This window comes from Hemitrygon akajei, chromosome 29 (assembly GCF_048418815.1).
Source record: "Hemitrygon akajei chromosome 29, sHemAka1.3, whole genome shotgun sequence".
Classification (NCBI taxonomy): Eukaryota; Metazoa; Chordata; class Chondrichthyes; order Myliobatiformes; family Dasyatidae; genus Hemitrygon; species Hemitrygon akajei.
The window spans coordinates 23,551,545-23,579,528 of record NC_133152.1 but is presented as its reverse complement, the minus strand read 5'-3'; the positions used below and the strand labels follow the sequence as shown (position 1 = coordinate 23,579,528).

At 45.9% G+C, this 27,984-nt stretch overlaps 1 protein-coding gene across 6 annotated transcripts; it reads right to left on the bottom strand.

The window, feature by feature from the left end:
* Nucleotides 1-24: 24 nt before the first annotated feature.
* On the bottom strand, nt 25-27,917 carry nbl1 (NBL1, DAN family BMP antagonist). 6 transcript variants are annotated; one of them, XM_073031893.1, is made up of 4 exons: nt 27,782-27,917; nt 4,676-4,867; nt 1,849-1,960; nt 25-587 (listed from the first exon to the last, which is right to left on the bottom strand). In XM_073031893.1, exons 2-4 carry the CDS (start codon nt 4,861-4,863, stop codon nt 369-371), a joined length of 519 nt encoding a protein of 172 aa, XP_072887994.1. In that variant the 5' UTR covers nt 4,864-4,867; nt 27,782-27,917; the 3' UTR covers nt 25-368. The 6 variants fall into 6 exon arrangements, with proteins under 6 accessions (XP_072887994.1, XP_072887991.1, XP_072887992.1 ...); XM_073031890.1 differs by lacking the exon at nt 27,782-27,917 and adding an exon at nt 27,282-27,562; XM_073031891.1 differs by lacking the exon at nt 27,782-27,917 and adding an exon at nt 26,774-27,241.
* Nucleotides 27,918-27,984: the final 67 nt, after the last annotated feature.

The window sequence follows — 27,984 nt, the reverse complement described above, 5'->3', positions numbered from 1 at the left end:
TTCTGAAAAAAAAGTTTACACGGATTTACAAACTATAATTTTATATACAGACAGTTATGAATTTGAAATGGCTACACACAGGGATTTCTGTGGCAAAAGAAAAGCTTTGATTACTGGTAATGTGAACTCAGCACTGATCATCAAATTCTAATCGTACTTTGCTGGACCTTGGTGAGGTATATATTATTATCTAAATGGGATTTCTACAACAAATGCTATTCTTTAAAGACTTTCTCTTTAAATAAGTCTGCATGGTTTTAAAAATCTTGTTATACTTTGATTTTTTTTCTTCTAAATCCTCAACAAATAAAACAAACTGAAATTTTATACCACATCTTCACTTCTTCTCGATCAAAATGTCCATTTTGCTAGGCTTCTTCTCTGGCATGCTTGAGCGCAGCTTCTTTCTCTTGGTGGAAGGATTCAGCCACTCCCGGAGCGACCTCTTCCTCATTCAGAATTCCATTAAAGAGTTGGGAATCTTGGTGCTGTTCCTTCCCGCACGCCTGGCAGCTGCAGTGTAGAATCTTCTCCACCAGCTTGTCCACTCTGGGCATTGCCTCGTTGCCAGGACATTCCAACTTGACCTGTAATTGATAATTTTTGGTTGATTCTTTGAGGGGTTACCATTTAGGTAGCCAGTTGGCAGTCAGAATTCACAGTGTGAGAAAGATAAAAGAACTGCAAATGCTTAAAGTTAGTGGCGCCTCAAACCCATAATTCAACCGTTTCAGCTACTGTCCATTCAGCATTATTTTTGTTCTACTTCAATTTGCATTACTATACTTTGCCCTTCCCATTGTTGTGCACCCATCGCTGTACTCATTGTTGTACTGCTTACTCTGAGCTTCACACCGGGCAAGGAATTTCATTGCAGCCTGCTGTATAAACAAAAAAACTCATCTGAATGTGAATCAGAAAGGAAAACAGAAAATGCTGGAGATGTTCAGCAGGTCAGGCAGTAGCTGCGGGAGAGGCACAGAGTTAAGTTTCAGGTCCAAGATGTAGAGTTCCTAACTCTGCTTTGCCTTCATCTTGTCTTCCAACTCTGTAGTGTAGCAGTTAATGCAACGCGTTACAGCGCCAGCTCTCACTGACCGGGCTTCAGTTCCGGATGCTGCCTGTAAGGCGTTCATACGTTCTTCTCTCTAAGGGCCGCAGTTTTCCCCCCACATCCCTAGGAGGTACAGTCAGGGGTTAGTGTGGTGTGGGGCGTGCTCTGTTGGTGTTGCCAGCATGTTGTCACTTGGGGTCTGCCCAGCACTATTCCCACTGATTTGATTTGATGCAAATGACGCATTTCACTGCATGTTTCAATGTTTTGATGTGTGCACGTGAGAGAAGCAAAGGTTGTCTTTATCTTGTATCTCTTTCTCTCTCCACAGATGCTGCCTGCCCTGCCAATTGTTTCCGGCATTTTTTGATTTAATCACAAGGTGAAAGCTTACACAGGATGGGAAAGAAGAATGAGCAAAGATGAAAGTTAGCGTCTTCAGTCTTGGGTTTTAATAGGCTGCAGTTCACTTGAGGATGGATAGGTGAGTCTAAACATTCTGGACAAAAACTTCAGAGTTGGAGCCAATTCTTTATTTCAGAACAGTGAGTATGTAGGAGGGAGTATGAGATGGTAAGAAAGGTATTTCAGGAAAAACAGCCCTAGAAAGATTGTGAAATAAGATGGAGAAGGATGAGAAAGCCTGTGGTGCAGAAAATGTGACTGTGCAGATGTAGTTCAAAAGATGATTAGCTTGCATGTACTCCCACAGAGTATCTGTACACATTTAGACAGTGAGGCTTTGTGTACACGGACGGGATTGTGACATACAAGAGGAGGAAGCTGTTACTTACAATTTCCCACATGGACTGGGCCGGCATGCAGGAGTCACAGTGAACCAGGGATTCAGTTGACTGTGGAAAGGTGTTGGGAACACTGTAGCTGAAACACTGGCCGAGGCATGCTCTGAGGGAAAAAACATAACATTTTATATTGTTTAAATTGTTCTTGTAAAGCATTTCTTTTTGGCTTTTTGGATTAATCAAATCATTTTCAAGTAAGCCAGGCAACCAAGTTGAGCTGAAGTCCCAGTTCATCATGAATAAAGCCCTCCCACCTTTGAGCACATCTACAAGCTGTGCTATTGAAAGAAAGCAGCCTCCATCATCAAGGACCCCCACCATCCAGGCCATGCTGTCTTCTCGACAACACACACAAAATGCTGCTGGAGCTCAGCAGGAGCTCCTACACCTTCTTCCAGGCAGAAGATCGTGTGCGTTGCTTCAATTTCCAACACCTGCATGCTTTCTTCTCACTGCTGCCATTGGGAAGGAAGTGCAGGAGTCTCAGGTCCTGCACCACCAGGTTCAGGAACAGTTATCAGCCCTCAGCTATCAGGCTCTTGAACCAGAGGGGTTAACTTCACTCACCCCAACCCTGAACTTACTCCACACACTATGGACTCATTTTCAAGGACTCTACAACTCAGGTTCTCGTTATTTATTACTTCTTTTTCCTTATTTGTATTTGCACTATCTGTTGTCTTTTGCACATTGCTTGTTCCTCCATCTTTGTTGTGTGCAATTTTTCATTGAGTCTGTTGTGTTTCTACTTACTTACTGTGAATGCTCACAAGAAAATGCATCTCAGGGTAGCAGATGGTGACATATAATGTATGTACTTTGATAACAAATTTACTTTGAACTTGATGCTTTTTGTATATACTGCCCAGTTTCCATCTCAACACTCCCACTGCTCCCCAAATATGGTGATTTTGTGGCATGATCCCCGCAGGTGCCAGGTGCCCTCTGGTACTCAATCTGGGCACTCTCTTTATGAGTGAGTCTCGAGAAGTAGTGTTAGCTGACAGTGTTACATTGGTGCATAGAATATATTCGTAGTGAATGAGATATTCATTGGCATTAAACTGAAATTACAATGATGTGAGATGGTTTCTTGTAATAAATCTTCACGTTAACAGCAAGATCATGAATTCCCTTTGAATTGTGTGATATTCTTCTTTAATCTTTTACAAGTATTCAGATGTTGAAGTTCCAGGGGAGACTGGAGTCCCGCAGTTGTCTTAGTAAGCAGTGATGTGTTCGTTCACACCTCAGGTAAGAGAGGAGGAAAGCAAGCAGCGTTTGCTGCACGATCAGCCGCGCGAGAAGCCGGCACATCACGTCTGTCACCATGGAAGCCAGTCGGAAACTCAAAGCCTTCAGAGATCCACTGCCGCCCAGCCCGAGAGCCGGAATCAGCAGGAACTGGCTTCCACCTCTCAGCCTTAGCTACCATCTGGCTGGGGTATCTTAAGTTCAAGAACAGCCCCAACCCTTTCAAAGAGAAATGCACAACAGATTTTAACTAGGGTGTACAACTTCAGTGTGTAACAGATCAAGGTCAAAAATAAGAAGTCTCACATGCTGACTTCCTGCACTGAGGTTACAGGAAGCCAAAATGAATTACTTATCCTGGGTAACTTATGGTCTTTAATCCCTCAAAACCATTTGCAATGTCCATAACATATAATTCCGAGAAGCTATTAACATGAGAGCTTTCAGGAACAAGAGCTCTTGGCTCTGACATTCCTCAATTTTCGATGTGACCTCATTTTCTGCAGACCTTCTTGAACACATTATACTGCCCGCTGTGATAATTTCCACCAAAGAGCAGTTCTACAGATGGATTCCTTGTTGGGTTACCTCCCTCCTTACCAGCTGAGGATGGGGAATGTGTGTAACAGCTCCCAGGAAATGTGTGTTAGCTATATCCATAAGGTTGAGGGAGAGTGGGATTTTAAAAAAATCTGTAGGAGCAAATTGAGAAATACAAGTTTTTTTAGAGAGAGTGGTGAACACATGAAGTGGTGGTGGAGGCAGATACATTTGGGACCTTTAAGAGACTTTTAGATAGGCACATAGATGGAGGATATGTGGGAGGGAAGAGTTAGATTGATCTTGGAGTAGGTTAAAACTTTGGCATGACATCTTAGGTCAAAGGGCATGTACTGTGATGTTCTATATAAGGAAATTCATGGTTCCCAGGTTGCAATGGCTGTACCTTCCATCAGTCAGAAATGTCTGTTTTCTACAGTAACCCACGCCATATCACTCCACAGACACCTGCTGTAATTCTTTCATTTCATTCAATAAATACCCTAACTTGAATAAGCTTTGCTACTGTTGCATGCCGGGGGGTGGTGAGGGGGGAGGCTTTGGTGCTGCTTGTGCACAGGAGGGGGAGGGGTGCTTTTGGGTTCTAAAGCTTCCTTGTCGTTCATTCTTTGAGGTTCTTCTTTTGTTTCGAGGATATCTGTGGAGAGTAAGAATTTCAGGTTGTATATTGTATACATTCTCTGATATTAAATGGAACCATTGAACACTACCCATAATTAAACTAATGGAATATATATTCTGAATAAACACCATGAAGTATTTTATGATTATAATTAGTACTATTATAATTACTAAAATGTATGGGAGAGCTTATGGAAGTTGGATTTCGGTAAGTCAGGTTATTTGCGACCCACCGAGTCCAGTATATAATGTTTTCTGAACAATGGAGAGGGTTTACCAATTCTGAGCATTCTTCTGTCTGCTGCCATCTTCATTCAAATAAATGTTACTTTAATTCAAATGCACTGCAAGGTTAGCCTAACATTCTGCTTTTCGTACCTACCTGTTCTTGATGGACTTTGACTCACATCCGGTGTGGCCAACTATCTGGGTGATGTTCTTTGCTTCACACCAGGCACTTTTATCAGGAAACAGAGCCAGTTTATTGATGGGAGGTGGTGCTGCCACAACTAGAGATGGGAGCAGGATGCCCAACACGAACCAAAGCATTACGGTCAAATGTTCCACCATGGCCCTAGAGGAAGCAAAATGTCAATTAGCAATGAATGACCACCTGAAGGATTTGATCAACCCATGGGTACTCTATATCCATCCAAGGAACGGGAAATGAATGAGAGAGATCCATGGACTCTCCCCAACAGTTTTCTGTGGTCTTTCTCTGTCTTTCCTCCTCCTCCTCATTATAAATCAGAAGTTGATCCTTCTCAGTTTCAGGGTTATTCCAACATCATGCACGCAAAATGTAGTTTACCATAGGGAATCTGTGAACATGTCAGGCCATGTTAGTAGTGAAAGAGAAAGACTGAGCCAATATCCCAGATGGACGAAATGCACCAGAACTTGTCAGAAAGAGCAAGTTACTGAAACCTCAATATTGAGTCAGCAGCATCAGACCAAAGACGGTGTGCTGTTGCTCACTTTAACATCTGGCCCTATTGTAACTGAGCAAGAAACCGCAGACAGGCCGGAATGGGAGTAGAATGGGGAATTGCAGACAGCAGGAAGCTGAGGGTCAGGCGAGTGGACTGAACACCACTTCATGGCCAAGAGGTCACCCAGTCTGTATTTGGTTTCTCCGGTGTCATGGATACCACATGATGAGCAGTTCCCTCACTTAGAAGAAATGCAAGTGAATCACCAGCTCACCCCGGGGGGGGGGGAGTGTTTGGGCTCCTGGATGGTGGGAGGGGGCAAAAGGGCAGGTGTTGCATGACTTTTTGAACTAAGAAGGGGGCTGAAGAATAGACTAGGGAATTGAGGAAGGCAATGGTCTCTTTGAAGTGCAGCATCGAGGGGGGAGGGACGAATGTGTCTGTTGGCAACACCTCTGAAGATGTCAGAAACTGGGCGGGACTATCCGTTGGATGCAGGGGCTGGTGGGGTGGGAGGTAGGAAGAGGTCAGCTACACTTGTTTTCTCCAGGGACATACTTTCAGAAAAAGGAGTTGCCTATTAAGATGAAGTAGAGGATGAATTATTTAGAGAGTTATGAATGTTTGGAATTGTTTGCCCTAGAGATCAGATGTTGCCAAGTCATTGAATATGTTCAGAGCTGGGATAGACAGGATTTTGGAGTATAGGCGAACTGAAAGACAATCTGCAACAGGCAGGAAAGTTGAGATAAGGCCAAAATCAGGTCAGCTATGAGTTTACTGAATGGTGAAGCAAGCCAAGGGAGCCATATGACCTGGTCATATTCCGGTTTCCTATGTGACTTGTTGAATTTTTTTTTTCATATGGGCTCAATTAAGTCTTAAGTGTTTGAAACTGGTCAACGCACAGACAGAGAGTACGGTGGGGAGGGGGAGAGGTCAAAGCTTTGCTTCTCTGTTGAGGCGAGTTTTAAAACTTTGCACGCCCCCCCAAGTGCACGGCAGGACTGCAGGCATCACAGCTCCAGTAGCCTGGGTTCACTCCTGACATCCGACACTGCCCGTGTGGAGTTTGCACGGTCTCCCACACATCTCCTTCCCCCCCCCACCCCCCGACCCTGGCTGCTCACTTTTCCTTCCAGATTCCAACGACAAGCAGTTTGGTACATTAATGGACCACTGGACATTGCCCGTAGTGTGTAGGAGCAAGTGGTAGAACCGTGGGAGAGTTCATGGCAGTGAGAACAAAATGAAATGGTGAAGAGCAAATGGAACCTTGTTGCTAGGTACAGACTCAATGGGCTGAAGGGCCTGTTTCCAAGCTGAATGACTACATGATATGATGTGCAACTTTGGCATTGAACCCTCCCAATTTCTACAATTGCACATATAGCTATCACTCAATAAAACATCTGAGGACCAGTAGGACCAGCTGAGAGGATCATTGGGGTCTTTCTACCACCCATCGGGGTCATTTATCAGGAGTGCTGCATTTGCAGGGTCCTTAGTGTTAGTAAGGATCCCACCCATCCATCCAGTATCCTCTTTGACTTTCTACCATCAGGCAGGAGACTCCAATGCATAAAGACAGGAACGGTCAGGATGAGAAACAGTTTCTTCCCTCAGGCCATTAGGCTTCCGAACTGCCTACAGCATCATATTCAAAGTGTCACTGTTTAATCTGTTCCCTACCTTATGATATTTAATATAATGCACTTTAGTCCGTTATTCATGTGTGATTAATCTGTAGATTTTATCCTTACCCTCATAAGTTATCATGTGTTATGTGTACTACTGTGCTTTAAACCCTGGTTCGAAGAAACGTCGTCTTGTTTCTATATACAAACACTTTGTACATTATATGGTTATATACATTATGTACACTTATATAGTTAAGTGGCAATAACCTTGAATTGATTCAGGTCCACTTGCAGAGCTGTGTAGACGTCGAACTTGAGAGAATATACACTCAAGAAGTTACATTTTAAACATATCCTTGCCTGATTCTTACTGTTCACTTAGAATTAGGTGGTTTGACCTCATTCTGAGCACCTTCCAATCACTGGGTCCCGCGCCTCTCTTCAGTTGAGTAAGTTCCCAACTTAATCCGCTGTGGGTCATTAGTTTAAAGTTTGACATTGTTCTGCAAATGGTAAGGTTTCTGGAGCCTAGGCTGGAACACTGAAATTCTTTCACTTGTCTGTTACAATCTCCGCACCTTTTGCAAATGGTGAAAGATGGAATACCAATTTTCTTACACCCCCATTCACCATACAAGAAAAAATAATGTCCAAATCCAGGTCAATCGGCAGTGCTTTTCTTTGATGAAGATTCATGTAGAACATCTGTACAATATTTCTAGTGGTGGGAGAGTCTAGGACCAGAGGTCACAGCCTCAGAATAGAAGAACGTCCCCTTTAGAACAGAGGTGAGGAGAAATTCCTTTGCCCAGAGGGTGGTGCAGCTGTGGAATTCATTGGCACAAGTCCTGGAGGCCAAGACAATGGGTGTATTTAAAGCAGAGGTTGATAGGTTCTTGATTAGTAAGGTGCCAAAGGGAGAAAGCTTGAGAATGGGGTGGTGAGGGATAATAAGTTGGCCATAATTGAATAGTGGAGAAGCCTCGATGGGCTGAACAGCCTAATTAAGTTCCTATGTCTTATAGTCTAACATAATACAGACTTATTTCATGTCCCCCATCTCAAAATCTCATTTTGTTGACCTCTCAAGATACGTTGTCCAATGGCAGACTGTGGGTCAATCACAGTACACACACTTGAACCATGATTTGTCCTCCAATTTTTCTTTCTCTGTTGTTTCATCTTAAAGTGGAAGCCATGTGAAAGATCCATTCCAGAGAGGATGAATATTGGGAAGGAATTGATGAGGGGAGTGAAGAGGAGCAGAGAAGTTAAACCAGTACAGTAACATAAAGAAGATCAGAGTGGGTTCAATAGTTATCTCACTCTTGACAAGGACACAGACTCATGGAAATGCAAATATAATCAACTGGACAACTCCACATCATGGAGAAGGATTACATGCGGGGAAAGAGAACTAATGGACACAAAACATAAAAGGGGAAGAGGGAATTCCATAATAGTTGCAAGAATCTTCACCGAACAAAATACAATATTACCAACACAAGAAAGTCCACAGATGCTGTAAATCCAAAGCAACACACACAAATTCAGGAGGAACTCAGCAGACACGAGGAAATCTGCAGATGCTGGGAATTCAAGCAACACACACAAAATGCTGGTGGAACGCAGCAGGCCAGGCAGCGTCAATAGGAATGTGATTGCGTAGAATGGTGAAATATACTAAACATGTCAACAAGGTAGAGGTTGACAACCTTTTGGGCACAGTTTAAATTCCTTTGTGCACTAGTAGCGAAAGATGTGTGTGTGCGCACATGTACACACCTTAGAGGGAACATTGCCTCCCCCCACCTTTTTAATCTGGCATCTTCTCCCCCCTTCTCAGCCCTGAAGAAGGGTCTCGGCCCGAAACGTCGACAGTGTTTCTCCCTATAGATGCTGCCTGGCCTGCTGCGTTCCACCAGCATTTTGTGTGTGTTGCAGGAACTCAGCAGGCCAGGTAGCACCTATGGAAATGATTAGAGGGTTGACGTTTCGGGCCGAGACCCTTCTTCAGGACTGAGAAGGAGGGAAGAAGATACCAGAATAAAAAGGTGGGGGGAGGCAATGTTCCCTCTAAGTTGTGTACATGTGCGCACACACACATCTTTCGCTACTAGTGCACAAAGGAATTTAAACTGTGCACAAAAGGTTGTCAACCTCTACCTCGTTGACATGTTTAGTGTATTTCACGATTCTACACAATCACATTTCTTTTTCCAGTTTCTGATCTGGACAGTGTTGACAACGTGGAGCTGGCAATGATTTGTCTACTGATTTTAGAACTGGCTTATTTATACTGTTTTTAATTGAAGAAATTATTGATTCACTGTGTCGAATTCCATAGAAGCAAAGGGCGTGAAGCACAAAATAACTGCTAGCTCATTTAAAGCAGAATGGCTTGATGAAACAGCAGAAACTGCCACACCAAAAGCTCATGAGGTCAGGAGCGTGCAACTATGAGAAATATTTATGTACAATACAGAAACTGGTGTTACCTGTACATAGTGTTGTGATGTAAAAGTTGCTGGAGAATTTGCAAGTGGGAAGAAGTGGGGTGATATTTGGAAACGTGACTTTTTAAAGCATCATTTAGCAAGCAAATCACATATGGACGGTGTGCAAAAGTTTTGGTGAGAAAATCCTTCATTACCTGCTACAGGCCTGCTACGTCTCTTTTGTGAGAGTGCAGATGAATGAGAGCAAAAACAATCAAACCCAGAGATCAAAGTTCTTATTGACAGTGTTTTGCTCACTGTTAAAATGAATACCTCTCTATGTAAACTTCAGTGCTCACGTGTCGTTGTCACCGTGCAAAAAATTGCACAGCACAAGATTTTTGCACACACTGGTCATTACAGATTAGAGGGAACACTGGGGGGGGGGGGGAGGGGGAAAGAGGCTAGTTGGAAGGTGATAGGTGAAGCCAGGTGGGTGGGAAAGGTCAAGGGCTGGAAAATGTTACCATTCATATTCCATTACTAACTCGTATGTTAGGGAAATTGACTGTGCGATGTGTTTGTTTGTTCCTCTCCATGCCTTGTGGTGCGTCGGGCAGCAACCTTGTCATTCGTTCAGCATTTTTGTCTGTGTTTTTTACGAGGCCAAGTTGTTAGCTCGACGCTCAACCCAGCACGGATGGAAAGCGTGCAAGGGGCCGGCCGGATTTGAACCCGCGACCACTGGCCTCAAAGTCTGGTGCTGATGCCACTACACCACTGTCTGGCCACAGTGTGCTTGTGTTACCACTTCATTCGATAGCTTGATCAAACTGACTAAAGACCCTCGTTAAGTAGAGTGAGCCACAACTAAAAATGGCTCTATTAACTGCCAGAGTTCCCCAGGCTCAGCTGTCTTGCCACGGGAGGAGCGGAGAGAAGGGAGAAGGGAGACCCAGCCTCGGTGGGTACGGTAGGCATTGCCTTGCCACTCACTCGATGGCTCAGGAGGCATTTTCCTCGGACCCAACCCAGACAAAGGGAGCAGCGGGATAGGTCTTCCGCAGCATACAGGGAGCACTAGTATCACACTACCCAGGGGAAAAGAAGCAATGGTCAGATCCTGGCAGCAGGTCCCAGAGAAGCAATGATCCAGACACAAAATGTGGACCCACCCAGGGACAAGACTGGGTTTGAGACAGGTCCCTGGCTGAAACTGTGGGTCACTGGGAGGATAACGAATAGCACAGAATGAAGATAAATAAATATTTATGAAGTAGAAGAAACATACTGAGAATTTTTTAAACATCATATTCAAACCGACACTCGTAAAATCCCATTTCTTATGCCAAGAACACAATGAATTATTACTCCCATGCAGGTTCTGTTATGTCTTTTACAGATAGGATCACACCATCTGAATTGGCAGGGGTGTAGAAACTCAACAATTATATTTCATCAGGCAGAGACACTTCAAGTTTATTTAACTGGTGCTGGCGTGTAAATGTCACGTCAGAGTGCTGGCTCGGCACGGACACAGTCACCGTCCGCAGCTGCCAAAGGCAGCGGACCGACTTCATGCAACTTTCCAAAGAGGCTAAAGTAATCAAAACCAGAGCATCGCTTGCTCTTGAACCGTCAACAAACAAGTTGGAACCAGTAACGAGAAGTCAGAACTTGTAATGTCAACTCTTCCAGGAACTTTCCCAAATAAAATATCAGAGTGTGCCAGAATTCGTAATCCAATCTATCCATTCCATTTTAATAAACCGTCCACTAAGCCCTACCTGAAAGCGTAGCCCCAAGCATGCCAAATCTATCCAGTAGGTCCTGACATAAGGGTGGCCATACTTTGCATTGGTTTTATTGACCTCATGTTCTGCCTCTCAGATGGTCCCTCAGGATGTAGGGGGACTTGCTTCCAGGTATTAAGAGCAAGTTGGAACTGCAGGGTCACCCTGAGGAGATGCCAGGTGGGTAGCGATGAGGTGGTGCTCCCCTTCCGCCACTTGCGTAACACGCTGTGTCCTCCTGACTCGTTGCCCTTCAGATTCCTGATGCCATCCTGAAGGCTTCTTCGCCACTCCCAGTGGTCATGGGTCAGAGGGGATGCTGACCTTCCTCCGGAGGGCTTTTGAGTGGGGCTTACTGTCTGAATGGGGGGGTGACAGGGCGCTGACATTGACGTGGCATGGTGAAGATCTTGAGGAAGCGGCTGATTGCATTCCCTGGTTGACAGCATCTGATGTAAGAGTGCCAGGAAGGCAGCGGTCGCTGCCAACCCATAAACGGCGGAGAGCAGTCTTGCTTGTTGCATCACCGCCTGGTCCGGAGGCACCAATGAGGCTGCAGAGGGTCGTAGGCTCAGCCCGCTCCACCATGGGCACAACCCTGCCCACCATCAAGGACATCCGTCACTAAGTACTCTCACCATCCAGGACATGCCCTCTTACCAGCGGGCAGGGGAGCCTGAACACACACACACACACTCAACAATTTAGGAATGGCTTCTTCCCCTCTGTCATCAGATTTCTGAACGGTCTACAAACCCATGAACAGCACCTCCTTGTTCTTATTTTTGCACTAATTCTTCATTTTATTATCTATGGTCATTTTTACGACTTTGCATTTAACTGCTGTCACAGAGCACTGAAGGTCACGATGTGTAAGTTAAATAGAACGAACCTGGAACCTCGATCTGGGCCAGCTCTTCTTTATCAAGATCTTACTCTGCCCATCGGTACCTTGCCCAAATCGGGCTGTGCTATGCACCATTCAGAAGCTAGGGACACCTCTGAAGAAGGCTTAGAACCATAGAACATTACAGCACAGAAACAGGCCTTTTGGCCCTTCTTGGCTGTGCCGAACCATTTTTCTGCCTAGTCCCACTGACCTGCACCTGGACCATATCCCTCCATACCCCTCTCATCCACGTACCTGTCCAAAGTTTTTCTTAAATGTTAAAAGTGAGCCCGCATTTACCACTTCATCTGGCAGCTCATTCCACACTGCCACCGCTCTCTGTATGAAGAAGCCCCCCCCCCATGTTCCCTTTAAACTTTCCCCCCTTCACCCTTAACCCATGTCCTCTGGTTTTTTTCTCCCCTAGCCTCAGTGGAAAAAGCCTGCTTGCATTCACTCTATCTATACCCATCATAATTTTATATATCTCTATCAAGTCTCCCCTCATTCTTCTACGCTCCAGGGAATAAAGTCCTAACCTATTCAACCTTTCTCAGTAACTCAGTTCCTCAAGTCCCAGCAACAGTACAATACCACACCACTGAGGTCCTAAGTACCACAGGGCCAAGATTTTGAGTTCAGTCCCAAGCCACTCTTGCCTCACTACAGACTAAACTTCGAAAATTTTACTCTTACAGTTCTAGGCTAGCAGGTCGTTACTTTACACATCCACTGCTCATTTAAACATGCATTAGCTTTTTACTATTTTTGGTGTGTTTGAAAGGTTAAATAAACTTCGTTCTCTTTTTAATCAACTTTGTCTGATGTCGGCAAGAGATTTGGCTGCAAGACATAAATTTGAACTTTCCAGTTGGAAGGCAACATTCCTACAGAAATAAATTTTTGCTGACACGAGAACCTCCCTTTTCAGTGCTTTAGAAAAGAAAAATGGCCTGTGTATGTGTATCTGTGCATATACTGTACGCGTGAGCATGCCTGAGTGAGAGTGTGTATGTTTGCACAGGCAAGAACAAGTGCCTAAGAGACTGTGAGTACATGGGTATGGGGGGGGGGGGGGGGTGTGTGTGTGTGTGTGTGTGAGAGAGAGAAAGAGAGAGAGAAAACAGCCACACCCTCCATCCCAGTGAAGGGTCTGGCCACTCCAGCCTCCTTGGCTCCAGGCCCAAGTCAATCTTCCTCAGTCTCCTTCAAACGAACAGGTGGGAGGACAGTTCCCTTGCTGATGTTTCAGCCCAACCCATTGCTAACACAGCAGCAGTCAATGAACCCTGACCTTTAACCAGCTTGTCGGAGGCAAGGCAAAACTCGCGAAATGAGACGTATGTGAGGCAGGAGGGGATATGTTGACAGGGGTGAGAGGTCGTGTACGTGGAGTCTTAACACCAAGGAGTCATTACTCATGAGTGCTGTGAAGTCTGGTAGCTGGTGAAGCTGTAGTAAGGTTTGCTCCAGAAAATATACAAGGACTCAGGAGCTCAAACGAGGGGTGGCTGTGGCATTGTAGGTGATGTCCCCTCAGTTACACACACCGCATCTTTAAGTCTGGGGTTAAGTAGTCAGCATCCCCTGGCTGACCTCATCTCTCCTGGTCTGTCAACAGCGGGAGGGAGTAAAGTACTTGCTCCCACCTTCTCCTTACATACCGGAGCAGAGCGTGAGATTCCATTCAACACCGCGCAACTTCATCTTGTTACGGCCTCCAAGAACGTTGCCAAGGTCAGACAATGTCCGCTCCTCTGGAGCACCACATTTCTCCCGACTGCTGGATGAACCGGCCAACAAAGATCTTGTGTGGTTCCCTGGAACTCTGTTTCTGAGAGGTTATCGAATCCTCTCAGTCAGGAGATCGGGTGGGAATCCAGGGGGAGGGTGGGTGGGGAACGGAAAGGGATGAAATCCACTGGCATAACCCACCAGAGAAATGTGATCCCAGTCATGGGGGAGGAGGGTAGGGAATCTGAGTTCAAGGAAAAGAGGGATTGTTTATTAATCTCCATTTAATGAATGGTTTCTGAGAAGTGCAACTCTTCCAAGACTACTTGTCTTTGTTATGTTACTGTCTATACCGAGGGCACCCAGCCTTGAGTCCAAACAGTTCAGACTGGGGTGTCTATCTCCTCATTAGCTAAGGTGGGGTGAGTAAGGAGATCCCTCCTGTATGAGTGCAGGAGACGCCATCAGTGGAGATTTGCAGTGCATTCAAACAGCAGAGCTTGCCACATAAAAATGACCCTCTACCACTGGCAGTGTCCTGCACGGACATCGAGAGTGGAGTATTCAGGCAGATGGAACACCAGGCACAGAGAGCCTTCTCTGAGTCTGAACAATGGAGATTCACCAAGAAGACGAAATAAATAGTAGGCTGATAAAAGAAACATGAAAAACCTTGTTACTGGGCTCGCTAGTTTTCCAGCGTAGATCCAATGATACACTTGGCCAAGAACTAGGTTGAACTGTGGAACACTTAGAAACAAGCTTTACGCTGTAGGGAGCCAACAGCCAGACCCTAGCGGAGAGGATCAAGTCATTGTTTGTTTTAAAATTCTTCAACAATCCACACTTCTAGTAAAAATTAATCCGTCCATATCACCATGGGGGCTGGGTATTCCGGTGCCAGGTGACTCAACTCATGGCTCCTGACAAGTTTTCCGTCTGCAAGCCAGGAGCGTGATGGAATACTCTTCTCTTGCCTAAATAAAGCCAGCATCAACAACTCCTCAGAGCTTCAGTCTCATCCAGGGGTAGGCAGTATCTTGTACCAACAAGCCCTCCAGTACTTTAAGACCATAAAGTAGAAGGATGGGGCCATTCAGCCCATCAAACCTGTTCTGGCACTCCATCCTGTCAGATTTATTTTCACTCTCAACCCCATTCTCCTGACTTCATCTGGATAGTCAACACTGGCCCAGTTAAGACATCCATCACTGAAGCAAGCAGTTCATAATATTAATGAATTTATGGAAAAAATAGGTTGACTTTTTTAAGGAAATTTTGCACAACAGCCAACTTGAAATTTTGAAATCAAATGCACAAAGGCTATCAACAATAATTATTCAATTCATTAGCGAGGTTTAAAACAGTCAAACTGAACAAATGAAACCAGAAGTTCCCAGAGGGCAAGTGTGCCCACTCGTACAGGCTCCTACATCTAGGATGCTTGTGGTATAATTACCTCAGTGGATCTACAGTGCAGAACGCAGCTGTAAGCTCCCAAACCGAGGCTCAACCAGTCCTCGGGTTACAGCTTTCAAACTGGTGCAGCGTTTCTCGCCGAGAATTAAGTTCTATTTTCAGCGGGTTTAAGGCAAGCAACTTCTGTCCCGTGTCCTAAGGCATTCGTGCTGCTCGAAGTGGAAATGACTTCCTTACCTCCCGAGAGTCGCTCTGCTGCCTGACCTCAGAACTCTGGTCACATAAATGTTTAGCAAACTGATACACAGCTGAAAGCACGGAACTGCATTACAGTTGGTGAAGAGAACTAAACAGTATAATCCGTTCCATTTACCAGAAAATGGGATAGGAATCTCGACTGGCTCCTCTGATTTAGTTTACATCATTACGGATTATGTACTCAATTTATTAAAGTTTCATTTCCTAGTCTACATTGGGAACTGACCCAAAGCTCCTATCTGTTCAGATTCATATTAAAACACATTTTACTCCATAACTGTGCTTAATTGTGTGTGTGTGTGTGTGTGTGTGTGTGTGTGTGTGTGTGTGTGTGTGTGTGTGTGTGTGTGTGTGTGTGTGTGTGTGAGTGTGTGTGTGTGTGTGTGTGTGTGTGTGTGTGTGTGTCTGTCTGTTTTTTAATTGCATTGAAGTATCTTAAATAAAAGCTTTTGATCCAAGCTGCTTGTCTCAGCTCAATTGCACAGTGAGCCTGCTGGGACAAGCCTCAATCTGTCTGCTGTCAAGTTTATTTCCAACGCAGTTTGTAACCTGGCAGTGCCTGGATAAACTGTGTTTGTTTTATCTACATCTCAGCTGCGTCCAAGTTTGTAAAATGTGGAGGGTCCAGTAATTGAGATTTATCGCTATTGTCCACGTGTCAGTTCCAGGGTCTCTGGGCATAGGGTGCAGGAACTGGAATCGCCTGCCCAGGCGATGGGTAACCCTTCAGCTCCCAGAGTTGAGAGCAGCCTACTTGCCCCATCAATGACCTAGATACTCACAGTGTGCTGGCTTTTTATGACAAAGGGCTAGTTCATTCCCAACAGGATCAGGCAACCACAGAACTACTTTATGAGTCAGTCATCTGGATGTGACTCACTCACCAGGCTAGTTTGTAGCTGCTTTGCAGCCAAAACCTTAGATAGTTTGAGTGGGCGTGCAGCTACACAACTGCAGCTCAACGCTGGATTACACTTCTGTGTTCTGGTTTCAAAGAGGAAGAAGACTTGCATTTGCATAGCACCTTTCACATTCAGAGGGTTGTTTAAAGGGTTCGCTCCCTGCACGGGCAACCCGGGGGGGGGGGGGGGTGCCTGGACCACGATCAAAAGAAAGGGATTTAAATCACAATGCAGCATCTGAGGGACTGGGTAGTTCGTTCAATGGTTTAAAAAGCAAAGAACAAACAGTACTGGTGTCCATGTTGAAACACTCTGAAATGGCTAAGCATGTCATTCCACTCAAAGGCATTCAGGGACAGGCAATGAATGAAGTCCACATGCACGAATGGAAAGAAGTGCATGGTAGCCAGAGGAATAGCTTATTGTAGGCAAAGAAGCGGTTAATGGTGCAGGTACAGTTCTGTGCAGAGGTCTATATAACTAGGGTGCCTAAGATCTTTGCACAGTACTGTATTTGTCAACGTGGATTGGAGAGCGAGCTTGTAAATATGGTGGGAGCAAAGGATGCTGGAAATGGCGAGGGTGAAGCTCTGCTGGAGGGGCACAGGACAGGAGGCAGGGAAGGACGCCAGGGGTGGGGGTTGGCGTAAGACCAGATACACCCACCAGGCAAGGTCATTTGATTCCAAACAAACTGTTCGTTACAGACTGTCTCTCCACTGCTTCCCACACCCTTCCCCTTTTCCCAACCACAATTCCCCTCTCCCTGCCTCCTTCCCACTCTCAGTCCATCATAGAGACCCAAATCAGAATGAGGTTTATCGTCACTCACATACATCATGAAATTTGTTTTCCTTTTGCAGCGGTACATAAATTTACTATAATTCTGTACAAAAGTCTTAGGCACCCTAGCTATATACTGTAAATGTGCCTAAGACTTTTGCATAACACTGTAGGTCTGCCCATAACCAGCAATAATCAGATGATATTCTTCTTATTTTTGCCGACCAAAAGGTAATAATTGGCCAGGAAGCTAAAAGAATCTTGTTGCTCTTTGAAAGTACCAGGGAATGATGTACTCGTACAAAAGAGGCAGATAAGGGTTAAAGTGTAATGATGCAGCTCTATAACACTCTGGTTAGGCCACACTTGGAGAACTGTGTCCAGTTCTGGTCGCCTCACTATAAGAAGGATGTGGAAGCTTTGAAAAGGGTACAGAGGAGATTTACCAGGATGCTGCCTGGTTTAGAGTATGCATTATGATCAGAGATTAAGGGAGCTAAGGCTTTTCTGTTTGGAGAGAAGGAGGATGAGAGGAGACATGATAGAGGTATACAAGATATTAAGAGGTATAGATAGAATGGACAGTTACTCATTTATACTAAAATACTCATTTATACTGTAACCATTGCTTATATATTCTTTCATGTTCAGTTGAAATGTGTATGTTTGTAATCCCATTATCTATGTATCAATTTTATTTTGTTGATATTAATAATAATAATAAAAAGATAGAGTGGACAGCCAGCGCCTCTTCCCCAGGGCACCACTGCTCAGTACAAGAGGACATGGCTTTAAGGTAAGGGGAGGGAAGTTCAAGGGGATATTAGAGGAAGGTTTTATACTCAGAGAGTGGTTGGTGCGTGGAATGCACTGCCTGAGTCAGTGGTGGAGGCAGATACACTAGTGAAGTTTAAGACACTACTAGACAGGTATATGGAGGAATTTAAGGTGTGGGGGGTTATATGGGAGGCAGGGTTTGAGGGCACAACATTGTGGGCCAAAGGGCCGGTACTGTGCTGTACTATTCTATGTTCTATAGGATCTCAGTTTAATGACTTATTTCTGACACTGAAGCACTGCCTTTGGCTTGCTCCTGAGTGTTAAACTAGGTTTTCATGGTGGGACTTGGACAAGCAGGGTTCCCTCGGTTAAAACCTTCATTTTTTATTTCTGACACTGAAGCACTGCCTTTGGCTTGCTCCTGAGTGTTAAACTAGGTTTTCATGGTGGGACTTGGACAAGCAGGGTTCCCTCGATCCCCTTAGGTTACAACCCCAGCATCGATATGGCCTCAGCGCCACAGCAGCGTGAAGCGAGGTCTCTGATGGCCCCATGGAGACAGCGACATCAGGAAGGAGTAGCACCATCGAAAGTTGTTTACACACAACTTTATGTCTAATCAAAGAAAAAGCTATTGAGCCAAAGGAAGTATTAAGAAAAATTAACACACCACTGTAAATAATAGAATGGACAATTGATATTATATCTGAAAATACTGTTGACATCTATGGAGAGCAAAACACGGTTAATATGTCTGGTTGAAGACCAGCAGGGTATTTCCAAAGACAACAATACCAACTTGAAGGAGCATTGTAAGAAAGATGTAGGGGCATACCACAATAATATTGTGTCAGAAAGCTCCTCTAGAGTTGTAAGAAATTCCAAAGCATCCCAGAAGCATTATCAATGACATCTGACACTATTCTACAGCAGGAAGGAATGATTGCCATTGGAGAGATGATGAAGATGCTTGGTGCAGGGCCTTGGGCAAGGAGGTGGCTCACAAGAAGTTTCTTGTTTGAACAGTTGCCATTTCTCCAGCTTTGAATAAGGAAAGCTCTCTGCCCAGCTCTTGAGAGGCAGTGCAGTCATAATAGAACCACAGAACATTACAGCGCGGAAACAGTCCTTTTGGCCCTTCTTGGCTGTGCTGAACCATTTTTCAGCCTAGTCGCACTGACCTGCACCTGGACCATATCCCTCCATACTCCCTCTCATCCATGTACCTGTCCAAGTTTTTCTTAAATGTTAAAAGTGGGCCCGCATTTACCACTTCATCTGGCAGCTCATTCCACACTCCCATCACTCTCTGTGTGAAGAAGCCCCCCCACAATGTTCCCTTTAAACTTTCCCCCTTCACCCTTAACCCAAGTCCTCTGGTTTTTTTCTCCACTAGCCTCAGTGGAAACAGCCTGCTTGCATTCATTCTATCTATACCCATCATAATTTTATATACTTCTATCAAGTCTCCCCTCATTCTTCTACGCTCCAGGGAATAAAGTCCTAACCTATTCAACCTTTCTCTGTAACTCAGTTTCTCAAGTCCCAGCAACATCCTTGTAAACCTTCTCTGCACTCTTTCAATCTAATTAATATCCTTCCTGTAATTCGGTGACCAAAACTGCACAGAATACTCCAAATTCAGCCTCACCAATGCCTTATACAACCATAACATTCCAACTCTTATACTCAATACTTTGATTTATAAAGGCCAATGTACCAAAAGCTCTCTTTACTACCCTATCTACCTGTGACACCACTTTTAGGGAATTTTGTATCTGTATTCCCAGATCCCTCTGTTCTACAGCACTCCTCAGTGTCCTACCATTGTATGTTCTACCTTGGTTTTTCCTTCCAAAGTGCAATATCTCACACTTGTCTGTATTAAACTCCATCTGCCATTTTTCAGCCCATTTTTCCAGCTGGTCCAAATCCCTCTGCAAGCTTTGAAAACCTTCCTCACTGTCCACTACACCTCCAGTCTTTGTATCATCAGCAAATTTGCTGATCCAATTTACCAATATAATCCTATATTTATAATCCTACATTTATAGACTTCAACATGGAGAACATCCCAAGGTGTTCCACAGAGAATGGACCAAATAGTCAAATGCTGCTTTTCAATAATGCTGTCCACATGCATGGAGATGAAGGACAAAAAGGAGTTCCACAGGGAGGGACAAGGTCCCTGCAATGCCTGAACCATTGTTGCCATGGGAGGACCATCTCAGGCCAAATCTGAAAGGGCGAGTTGCATCTTTTCCAACACACGTCCAATATCTGCCAGCTGCCGCCTGCAGACCTCACTTCTCAAACATCATCCCCTGCTCGCCAAGAGAGAGGGAGAAAATCTGCGCCAATGTTTTCTCTGTTACCAATCTCTCCGAGCAGAGCCACAGTGCAAACCACATTCCCTCTGCTCTCGGTAATCCCTGTCTCTCACCGCACAGCCCAGGGCACAAACCTGTCAGTGTTTCTGTGAACAAGCGCAGAAAACAACAGCTCTTTATGCGAAAAGAAATCCAATTCGGTCCAGCTTTGATTGTTAGCGAAGGAGCTAATCCTGGCCATATTTTAACAAACTCAACTCTGGCTCGTCCTTCTACACCTCCTCGTTGTTTACAGCTGGAAGTGTGAGGCAGAGTCCAAATGCAGATTGATGTCTGATGTGTTGGAGAGCAGGTCTTTGCAGCAACATGTACAGTCAATGCATTTTACTGTAGATGAACTCGGTATGTATTTAGTTACAGGAAATGTTGTTCTGCTTTCATTTCTCTCTTCCTGTCCAGCTTTTCCATCTGTATCTACCGGAATTCGAAATTCTGTAACAAGCCCACGGTATCAGTGCTACACACACAAAGCTCCAAAAAAAAAGCAAGTTTTCTCCAAATTTGAAATGTTCTATATTTCATTTGAGGGACCGCCTTGGTGTTAGGAAATGCAGAGGAGGCTTGACCCAAAAGCAGAGCAGCGGAGACGACTCAGCAGTGAATGATCATTTGAATAGCAGACTGCAAGATAACAGGACACGAGGGGGCCACAAAACAAGAGAGAACAGACAATGACGTAAACTTTAGGCAGGGAGAGGGGGAAGCCAGGAGCAATGGGTTTGAGGCCGGCTGCTTCAATAAGTGAACATGGACTGTGGATGAGTATTGGGTTTAAATAGGCTGCAGGTGACGAGTCTGGAATGAGCGGCAGGTGAATCGTATTAGCTGGCTGGATTCTGGGAGGTGCCTGCACGTGCAGGCCTGACACTCTTTGAGTTTGTCAGCACTGAATCGTTTCTTCCCGGCTGACCTTCCTCTCGCCTCCCCTTCATTGAAACCGTGGTTGTGCCAGGCTCCTTCTCAGCAGGCCTTGTGTGGCTGGGTTTGAGGGACATGAATACAGTAAATACAGAATCCCAATAGTCACGGGCCCAGTACATCACGGTGTTTATCTTTTCCCACACTGCCGTGTTTTTGGCTTCACCTTTCTAGGCCGACCTTTGGGGGGTTGAGTATGACCTCCAGTTTTGTAGGCTCTGATGAGACCAAAGTGGGGGGTGCAGACCTCCAGGGGTGTGGTTGGTGGAGTGCTGATCTCCTGCTGCCACTAAGCAGGGCTTCTCTTTCCTCGCAGTATCAGGACTCGGGGTCTCCAGAATATTTCTCTAATTTAAACCTCTTGGATGGTTCCTTCCCTCTGCGTGGTCACCTCTTCCCTGTGGCAGAGCTCTCTTCCGCGCAGCCTGCTGCGAGAGGAGAAACTCTAAGGGCAGTGAAAGGGAAAATCTAGAATACAGTATCGCCCTCAAGCCTGCCTGTCTCTGAGAGACCTTAGAAAATGGGTTTTCATTAATGTTGACAGAAGCGCGGTATTGACCAGCACTGACCGACTAGAGGGGACGTTTTGCCGAGAGAACATTGACCGAGGTATTTAGCGAAAGACCAGACTTGGGTCACAAACTCCAAATCTTTGGCAAGAGCTATAGAGGGAATAGCGCACGAACAAGACGGGCGACCTCCTTCTAGACTAGTTTCTATTGCGTTTTCTGCCAATTCTAACAACAGGTCTGGTTTCAAAGGCAGTTTCCCAAACTCAAAAAGTTTCGAATCATTTTTCTGCTCCACTCTTGGAGTGCTGTGGTGTCGTCCTGTCAGGACGGGGGTAAGAGAGATGACAGTCCTCCAATCCCAGCTATTCGGTACGAAATGACGCCGAGAGCTTAATCGTTTCCTTGAAATGTAAAACGAGGAGCCAAAACTCCAGAAAGGCGGCGCTAATGCATTGTGGTTACAGAGAGTCCGATGTTTAAGATTCCAGTTATTCCGCGATGTTGCAAGATTATGGCACAGTGTTCCATGGTTATTAGGCAATGTTCAAAACCTACATTCAGATAATCTTTTCCTGACGCAACTAAGTTACACACGCGAGTTTGCTTCGTTAAGTAAGAGCCACATTAAAAGCGTTTTTAATATAAATCAGGAGGCGGGCAATGAAATTAGAGACCAGCAGAGGGCGCCGGGCACGTCTTTAAACAACATAAAAATATCCTCAACAAAACCTTCTAATCTGAAAGGCCGCTGCTAAATCCAATCTAAACACTAACAACAACAAAACTTACAACATTCCGCTTTTTTTCTGACGTTGTTGTTTTCTTTTTTAAAGGTAAGAGACATGCGTACGGTGTTTTTGAGAACAAAACAACGTAAAAATCTTAACCAGGGATTGAACCAGCACGGATTTAGAGCTGTTCGAATATGTTAACTGTTTATTTGATAGCGGCTTTCAAAAGAGTTTAATTAAAAGAACAAGAGACTGGCAGATCCAGACGCCCCGGGTTGACACAAAGGACCATTTGGGTCAGTTTTTATGTAAAACTTGTGTTGACTTTTACTACTTTAAAAAAGGGTAAAGTATTGACTTAATATGGATTACCTAACCCTGGGGTAAAATTGCCCCAGTCTATTTGTAGGACGCGAACACGAACGCAGTCTTGATGTGAAGCAGTTCTGCACTACCCACGGAGATGACCTCGCCAGAACATGGTCAATAGAAAAGATCAGTTTTTTAAAATTACAAATTATATATCACTCCCACACTCTATACAATCCTCCTACAGACATTGGGGGGATAAAAGCAGAAACTGCTGGAAACCTTTAATCGAGGAGCCGAGACAATAGACAATAGGTGCAGGCGTAGGCCATTCGGCCCTTCTAGCCAGCACTGCCATTCACTGTGATCATGGCTGATCATACACAATCAGAACCCCGTTCCTGCCCTCTCCCCATATCCCTTGACCCCGCTATCTATAAGAGCTCTATCTAACTCTCTCTTGAATGCATCCAGAGTCTTGGCCTCCTCTGCCTTCTGGGACAGAGCATTCCACATATCCACCACTCTCTGGGTGAAAAAGTTTTTCCGCATCTCAGTTCTAAATGGCCTACCCCTTATTCTTGACTGTGACTGTGACGTTGACTGTGTTCCGCTGCTTCGTGGATGCTGCCCGACCCGATGAGTGTTCCCGGTTTTTATTTCAGACGCATTAGCTTGCGTTGTTCCCGCTCTTTGATTACTCATTCCTGGGACTCGGTTGGACACTATACCACGGTCTCCCGGCCTCCGGTAGCACCCGACGAGAAAACCTTTTAAGCTTCCATGGTTTTGTTTGTAAGCATACTCCTAGCATTAAAATGAGGGCTTGAAACTTTGACGTTCCAGGAGCAAACGCCAGACCCACTCCGTATTTGTGGCTGGTGCATTAAATTTCGACTCTATATTTTGCTACAGAGTATAAAAATATTTTGCATAAAGAATTTTAACTAAGTACAACTAATTTGGAAGGAGGAGCCACTTGGGGCCTTCGAGTCGGCTCTGCTATTCAATACGATCACAAACACAAAGCGGCTGGAAATCCAGAGTAACAGCTCAGTAAATCGGACAGCATCCATGGAGAGGAACACAGGGCCGACATTTCCGATTGAGACCCTTCATCGGGATCTCAATAAGATCATGCCCGATTCAACTCTACTTTCCTGTCGATTCCCGGTTACTTCCACCCCCACCCCACCCCCACATCCGACTACCATTTTCCTGCCTCTCCCTTAAAATTTTCAACCGCATTTTAAGGAAGAGCTCCCAAGCACTCAAGAAAATCGCTTCGTTGCTGATTTAAATGGACGACCCCTTACTTATGAACAGTGACCCCTAGTTCTAGATTCTCTCACGAGAGGTAGCATCCTCTCCACGACTATCCTGTCAAGATCTCTCAGGAATTAATATTCTTTTCAATCAAATAGCCTCTCAAATTCCTACACAAATTGCATGGGGTCTATTTTTTCCGTAGAATGAGACAGAACTGCTACTTATGACATAGACGGATGTTCGGTGGTGAGACATAATCATAAAGCCTTCAGATTTAGGTCGACGATGCCCCCGGCAAACACAGAGCAATCCCGGTGGTGACGGGCCGAAGGGTGGGTTTAACCCTGGCGGGCGAGAAAACGCGCAGTTTCACATTTAATTTATGTTCAAGATGAAGAGGTGGCGCCTGAAAATCGTTCCAAAGTTGAGATCTTCGGAATATCAATACTCGGTGTTGCTGACGTTTCAATTGTTTAATCTCGGGCCTGGAATGGGTTAGATTTGACGCCAGAGTCAGAGAGAACTGCCGAGTCTCTGCCCCACTCCCCCACCCCGAACCGCTCCTCTCGGGAGGGGACGAGAGAACGCGTAGGCAGGATGGTTCCAGTTTTCTAAGCCATATTCCCCGGGGACATTAACCCCCCCCCCCCACACACACACACACACACACACACACTCTCCCCTGCTCTCGACCCTCTCTTCCACCTCCTCCACCAACGCCCCAAACACCCCTGGCTCTCTGCCGCTCAGGAGAGGCATCCCGGCAAACTACAAGGACGGGCAGTCCCCGCAGCTCGGCGACCGTGAGACCCGCTGCCTTCTCACCGTGTGCCCGGCCTCAACTCCTCCTGGGGCTCCGGTTCCCCGCAAAGTCCGGGATCGCACGCCTTTCGCCGGGGCTGTTTGGAAGAGGCTCGCTCGCTGCAGCTTTGACTGGAAGTCCGGAGCTGCCCTGGGATAGGGGTCCCAGCAGGGAATCGAACTACTGTGTGCGGGGGTGGGAGGAATGCCAGCAGGAGTGAACCCCGGGAAGCGTGATCCCAGCAGGAATGATCCCCAGGAGGAAGATGATCTCAGACGAGCCCTCTGGAGAGTCACAACTGAGAAAGAACTGCCTGGGCAAGGGTTCCAGCTGTGAACCAGCACGGAAACCAATCTTAGAGCCGCAGGGGCAAAATCTGCAGAAATTGGTTTCAACATAACTTTTTTTTTCTCATTATTTGTTAACCTTTTAGTTACAAGAGAGTGTCCGGTGTTGAATTCTCCTGGGATTAAGCAAAACAAAATTCTTCCTCTCTCGTTCTCTCTGTCTTTCTTTCTCCCGCTACTCTCTCTCTTTCTGTCTTCTCTCTCTCTCTTTCTCCCGCTCTCTCTCTCTTCTGTCTATCTCTCTGTCGCTCTCCCTGTCTCTCTTTCTTCCGCTACCTCTCTCTTCCTTCTCTCTCCCTCCCTCTCTCTTCTCCCTCTCCCTCTCCCCCCCCCCCCCCCCGGATGAATGAGGGTCAGCCTCACAGGATAACACTAGGGAAATGGGGCATTGGGGAGGGCATAGGACGGGGCTAGTGGGGGAAAGGGAAAGTTCTGAGCACGCCCCCAAAGGATTTTATCGATCCCTGCCCGCCTCTCGATTACCGGTTCTGTTTTTTTTTTGTTTTATAAGAAAGAGGTCCGAGAAGCGAGGAGACCCCCTTTCCCGTAGAGAATACGTGTCCATCCACAACCCTGTGCTGGGTTTTGGGGAAGTCGGTAAATACCTGCATCTGACCAAGCAACCCAGAGGCTGCCCGTGTGCAAAGAAATTTCCTCGTTCTCAGCAGGTTGGATTGACTCTCGGCAGAACCCCTGTGCCAGCCCGGGATAAACCATCCGAGCCTTTTATAACCGGCCCATACGCCGACCCTGAACTAAACCAGCCTACAAGTCCAAGTCCGTATGGTGGAGCGGCACGGGGAAGGACACGGCAGCGACTGCCCACAACGCGTGGATTCCCAATGTCAGACCATCGTCGACCAGCGAGATCAAGAAGGGAGTGGGAAAAAAAATCAGCCCGTGGTCCCGGGAGTCTCCGGACAAGGAATGCAAAGGAGAAGGTGTGGGGGAGGCGATGTGAAAGAATACAATAACAATGTACAGCAACAGAACTCTAATATTAGCGTTGATGTAAAGTTATTCAATAATGCTGACGGACGCAACGTTTTCCATATTTAGTACTGTGCTCTCCGATTAGATTTGGACTAAATTTTAGGAGCTTCCTTGACATCAGCGTTAGATGGCATTAGAGGTACCACTCCCTCTGCACTGTCCATTGTGACTGTGATACATCATGTATTAGACGCGGGTTTATAACTTGCCTGCCTTGTGCCCTAACGGATCGCTTCGCAACCAGCCCTAGAAGCGTCCTGCACTTGAACTAGTACGGCGGTTTCACCAGGACACTACCGATGAATGTTGTGTCCACTACCTGCTTCGTGCAGTCGCCCACTGTCCCGAGGAGTGGACAGAAGGAAAAGCAAGGACCTGGCCACAGACAGAGCGGGCCCTCACCCCACAAACCTGAAGCCAAGTGCCAAGCTATCAACCCTCCTCTGTAAGGTCGTGCCGTCTCCACCGCTCTCCAAGGCTTCGCTCACTAAACAATGGGATGAACTCCCAGGGTCAAAATTACTTCCGTACTTGAGTCACAAACATAAAACCCGAAGACCCAAACTGAAATTGTATTTAACTCTTGACCGCAGTGAAAACAACCCGGGCTCGGTAAGTTGCAAATTGACTGAGTCTCTTACCGTGAGTTCGGTACAAGCAGGAGCGGAACCAAAGTATGATTTATTTTCTCCACCCACTGTTTTCCCTCCAATTAAGAGATGTTTTCTAATACCACGGCCAAAGGGCCGTTTTTGAGTCGAGTAGCTGATTGACAATGGAGCACACGGCCGCCAGATCCTGCCCCCTCCTTGTCCAATAAGGGTGTCCAAAGTTTGCAGTAGCATTCACTGGTTGGTGGTCCGAAGTGGGGACCCTGCACGGAATCCAAACCCCTATCTCTTTCCGAGTTAGGTCGACCGCTCCAGAACCCGGAGCCAGACTCCTAGTTATTAGTGTAAACGTAATATTCGCTCATTGATTTGCCCGGGGGAGTTCTACAATAAGCTCTATTAGTTTTACATCCGGCAAGCGAAATTTAAAATTATCTGCAACAACTGATTGGAATCTACAAGCGGCGCAAAAACTGGCAAACTTGCATCGCTGTTTTCGGCAGTATCTATACTGTGCATAATAATCGGATTCCCATACCTTCCAGTACTGGTGATTCGACAAGCCCATCAACTTTTACAGAAAGAATTTGCTCCGCGTTCAACGTCCGCGAAAATTGGCATTAAAATCAAGTTGCACCATTTCAGCCTCTCCGCTCGTTTCTTTGCAAATGAATCCACAGAGCGCCAACCGCCGGGCATGTAAGCAGGGTCGGATCGAGAGAACGCGGAGATCCAGTGGGTGATACTGCACGGGGGCGATGGCCAGGCTCTCAGCTCGGCCACCGGAGAATGACTCCCGCTGGGAAAACCCCGTCCTCATAAGGGAAGTTGGAGGACGGGGTTGGGCGCAGCTTGGACGCCCCTCCCAGCTGAATACCTCGCTGAACCTCACCGCTGGGTGCATGTAGGGCATCGGACTGCGTAACAGAAAGCAGGAGACGCTGATCCCGGAATCTCTTGTGCGTCCGCACGGCCAGGGGTAGGACCGAACTACAGCCAAAAAAAAAATCAACAAGCGAGCACTCGAAGGCGCTTTACCTTTAGCTGGGGGTAAAAATATTGCTCGAAGCCTTGGGAAGTGCCGGACCTTCTCTGTCAATTTATTTCCAGATTACTTAAAGTGCGGCAGATTCCCCCCAGTTCAGAAGCAGCGAATAGATGGAACAAGGAATTACTAGTCTAACAGCGCAGTGTAAATGGAATACATTTTTTATATTATGTTGCTCACCAGACTGGCGCTT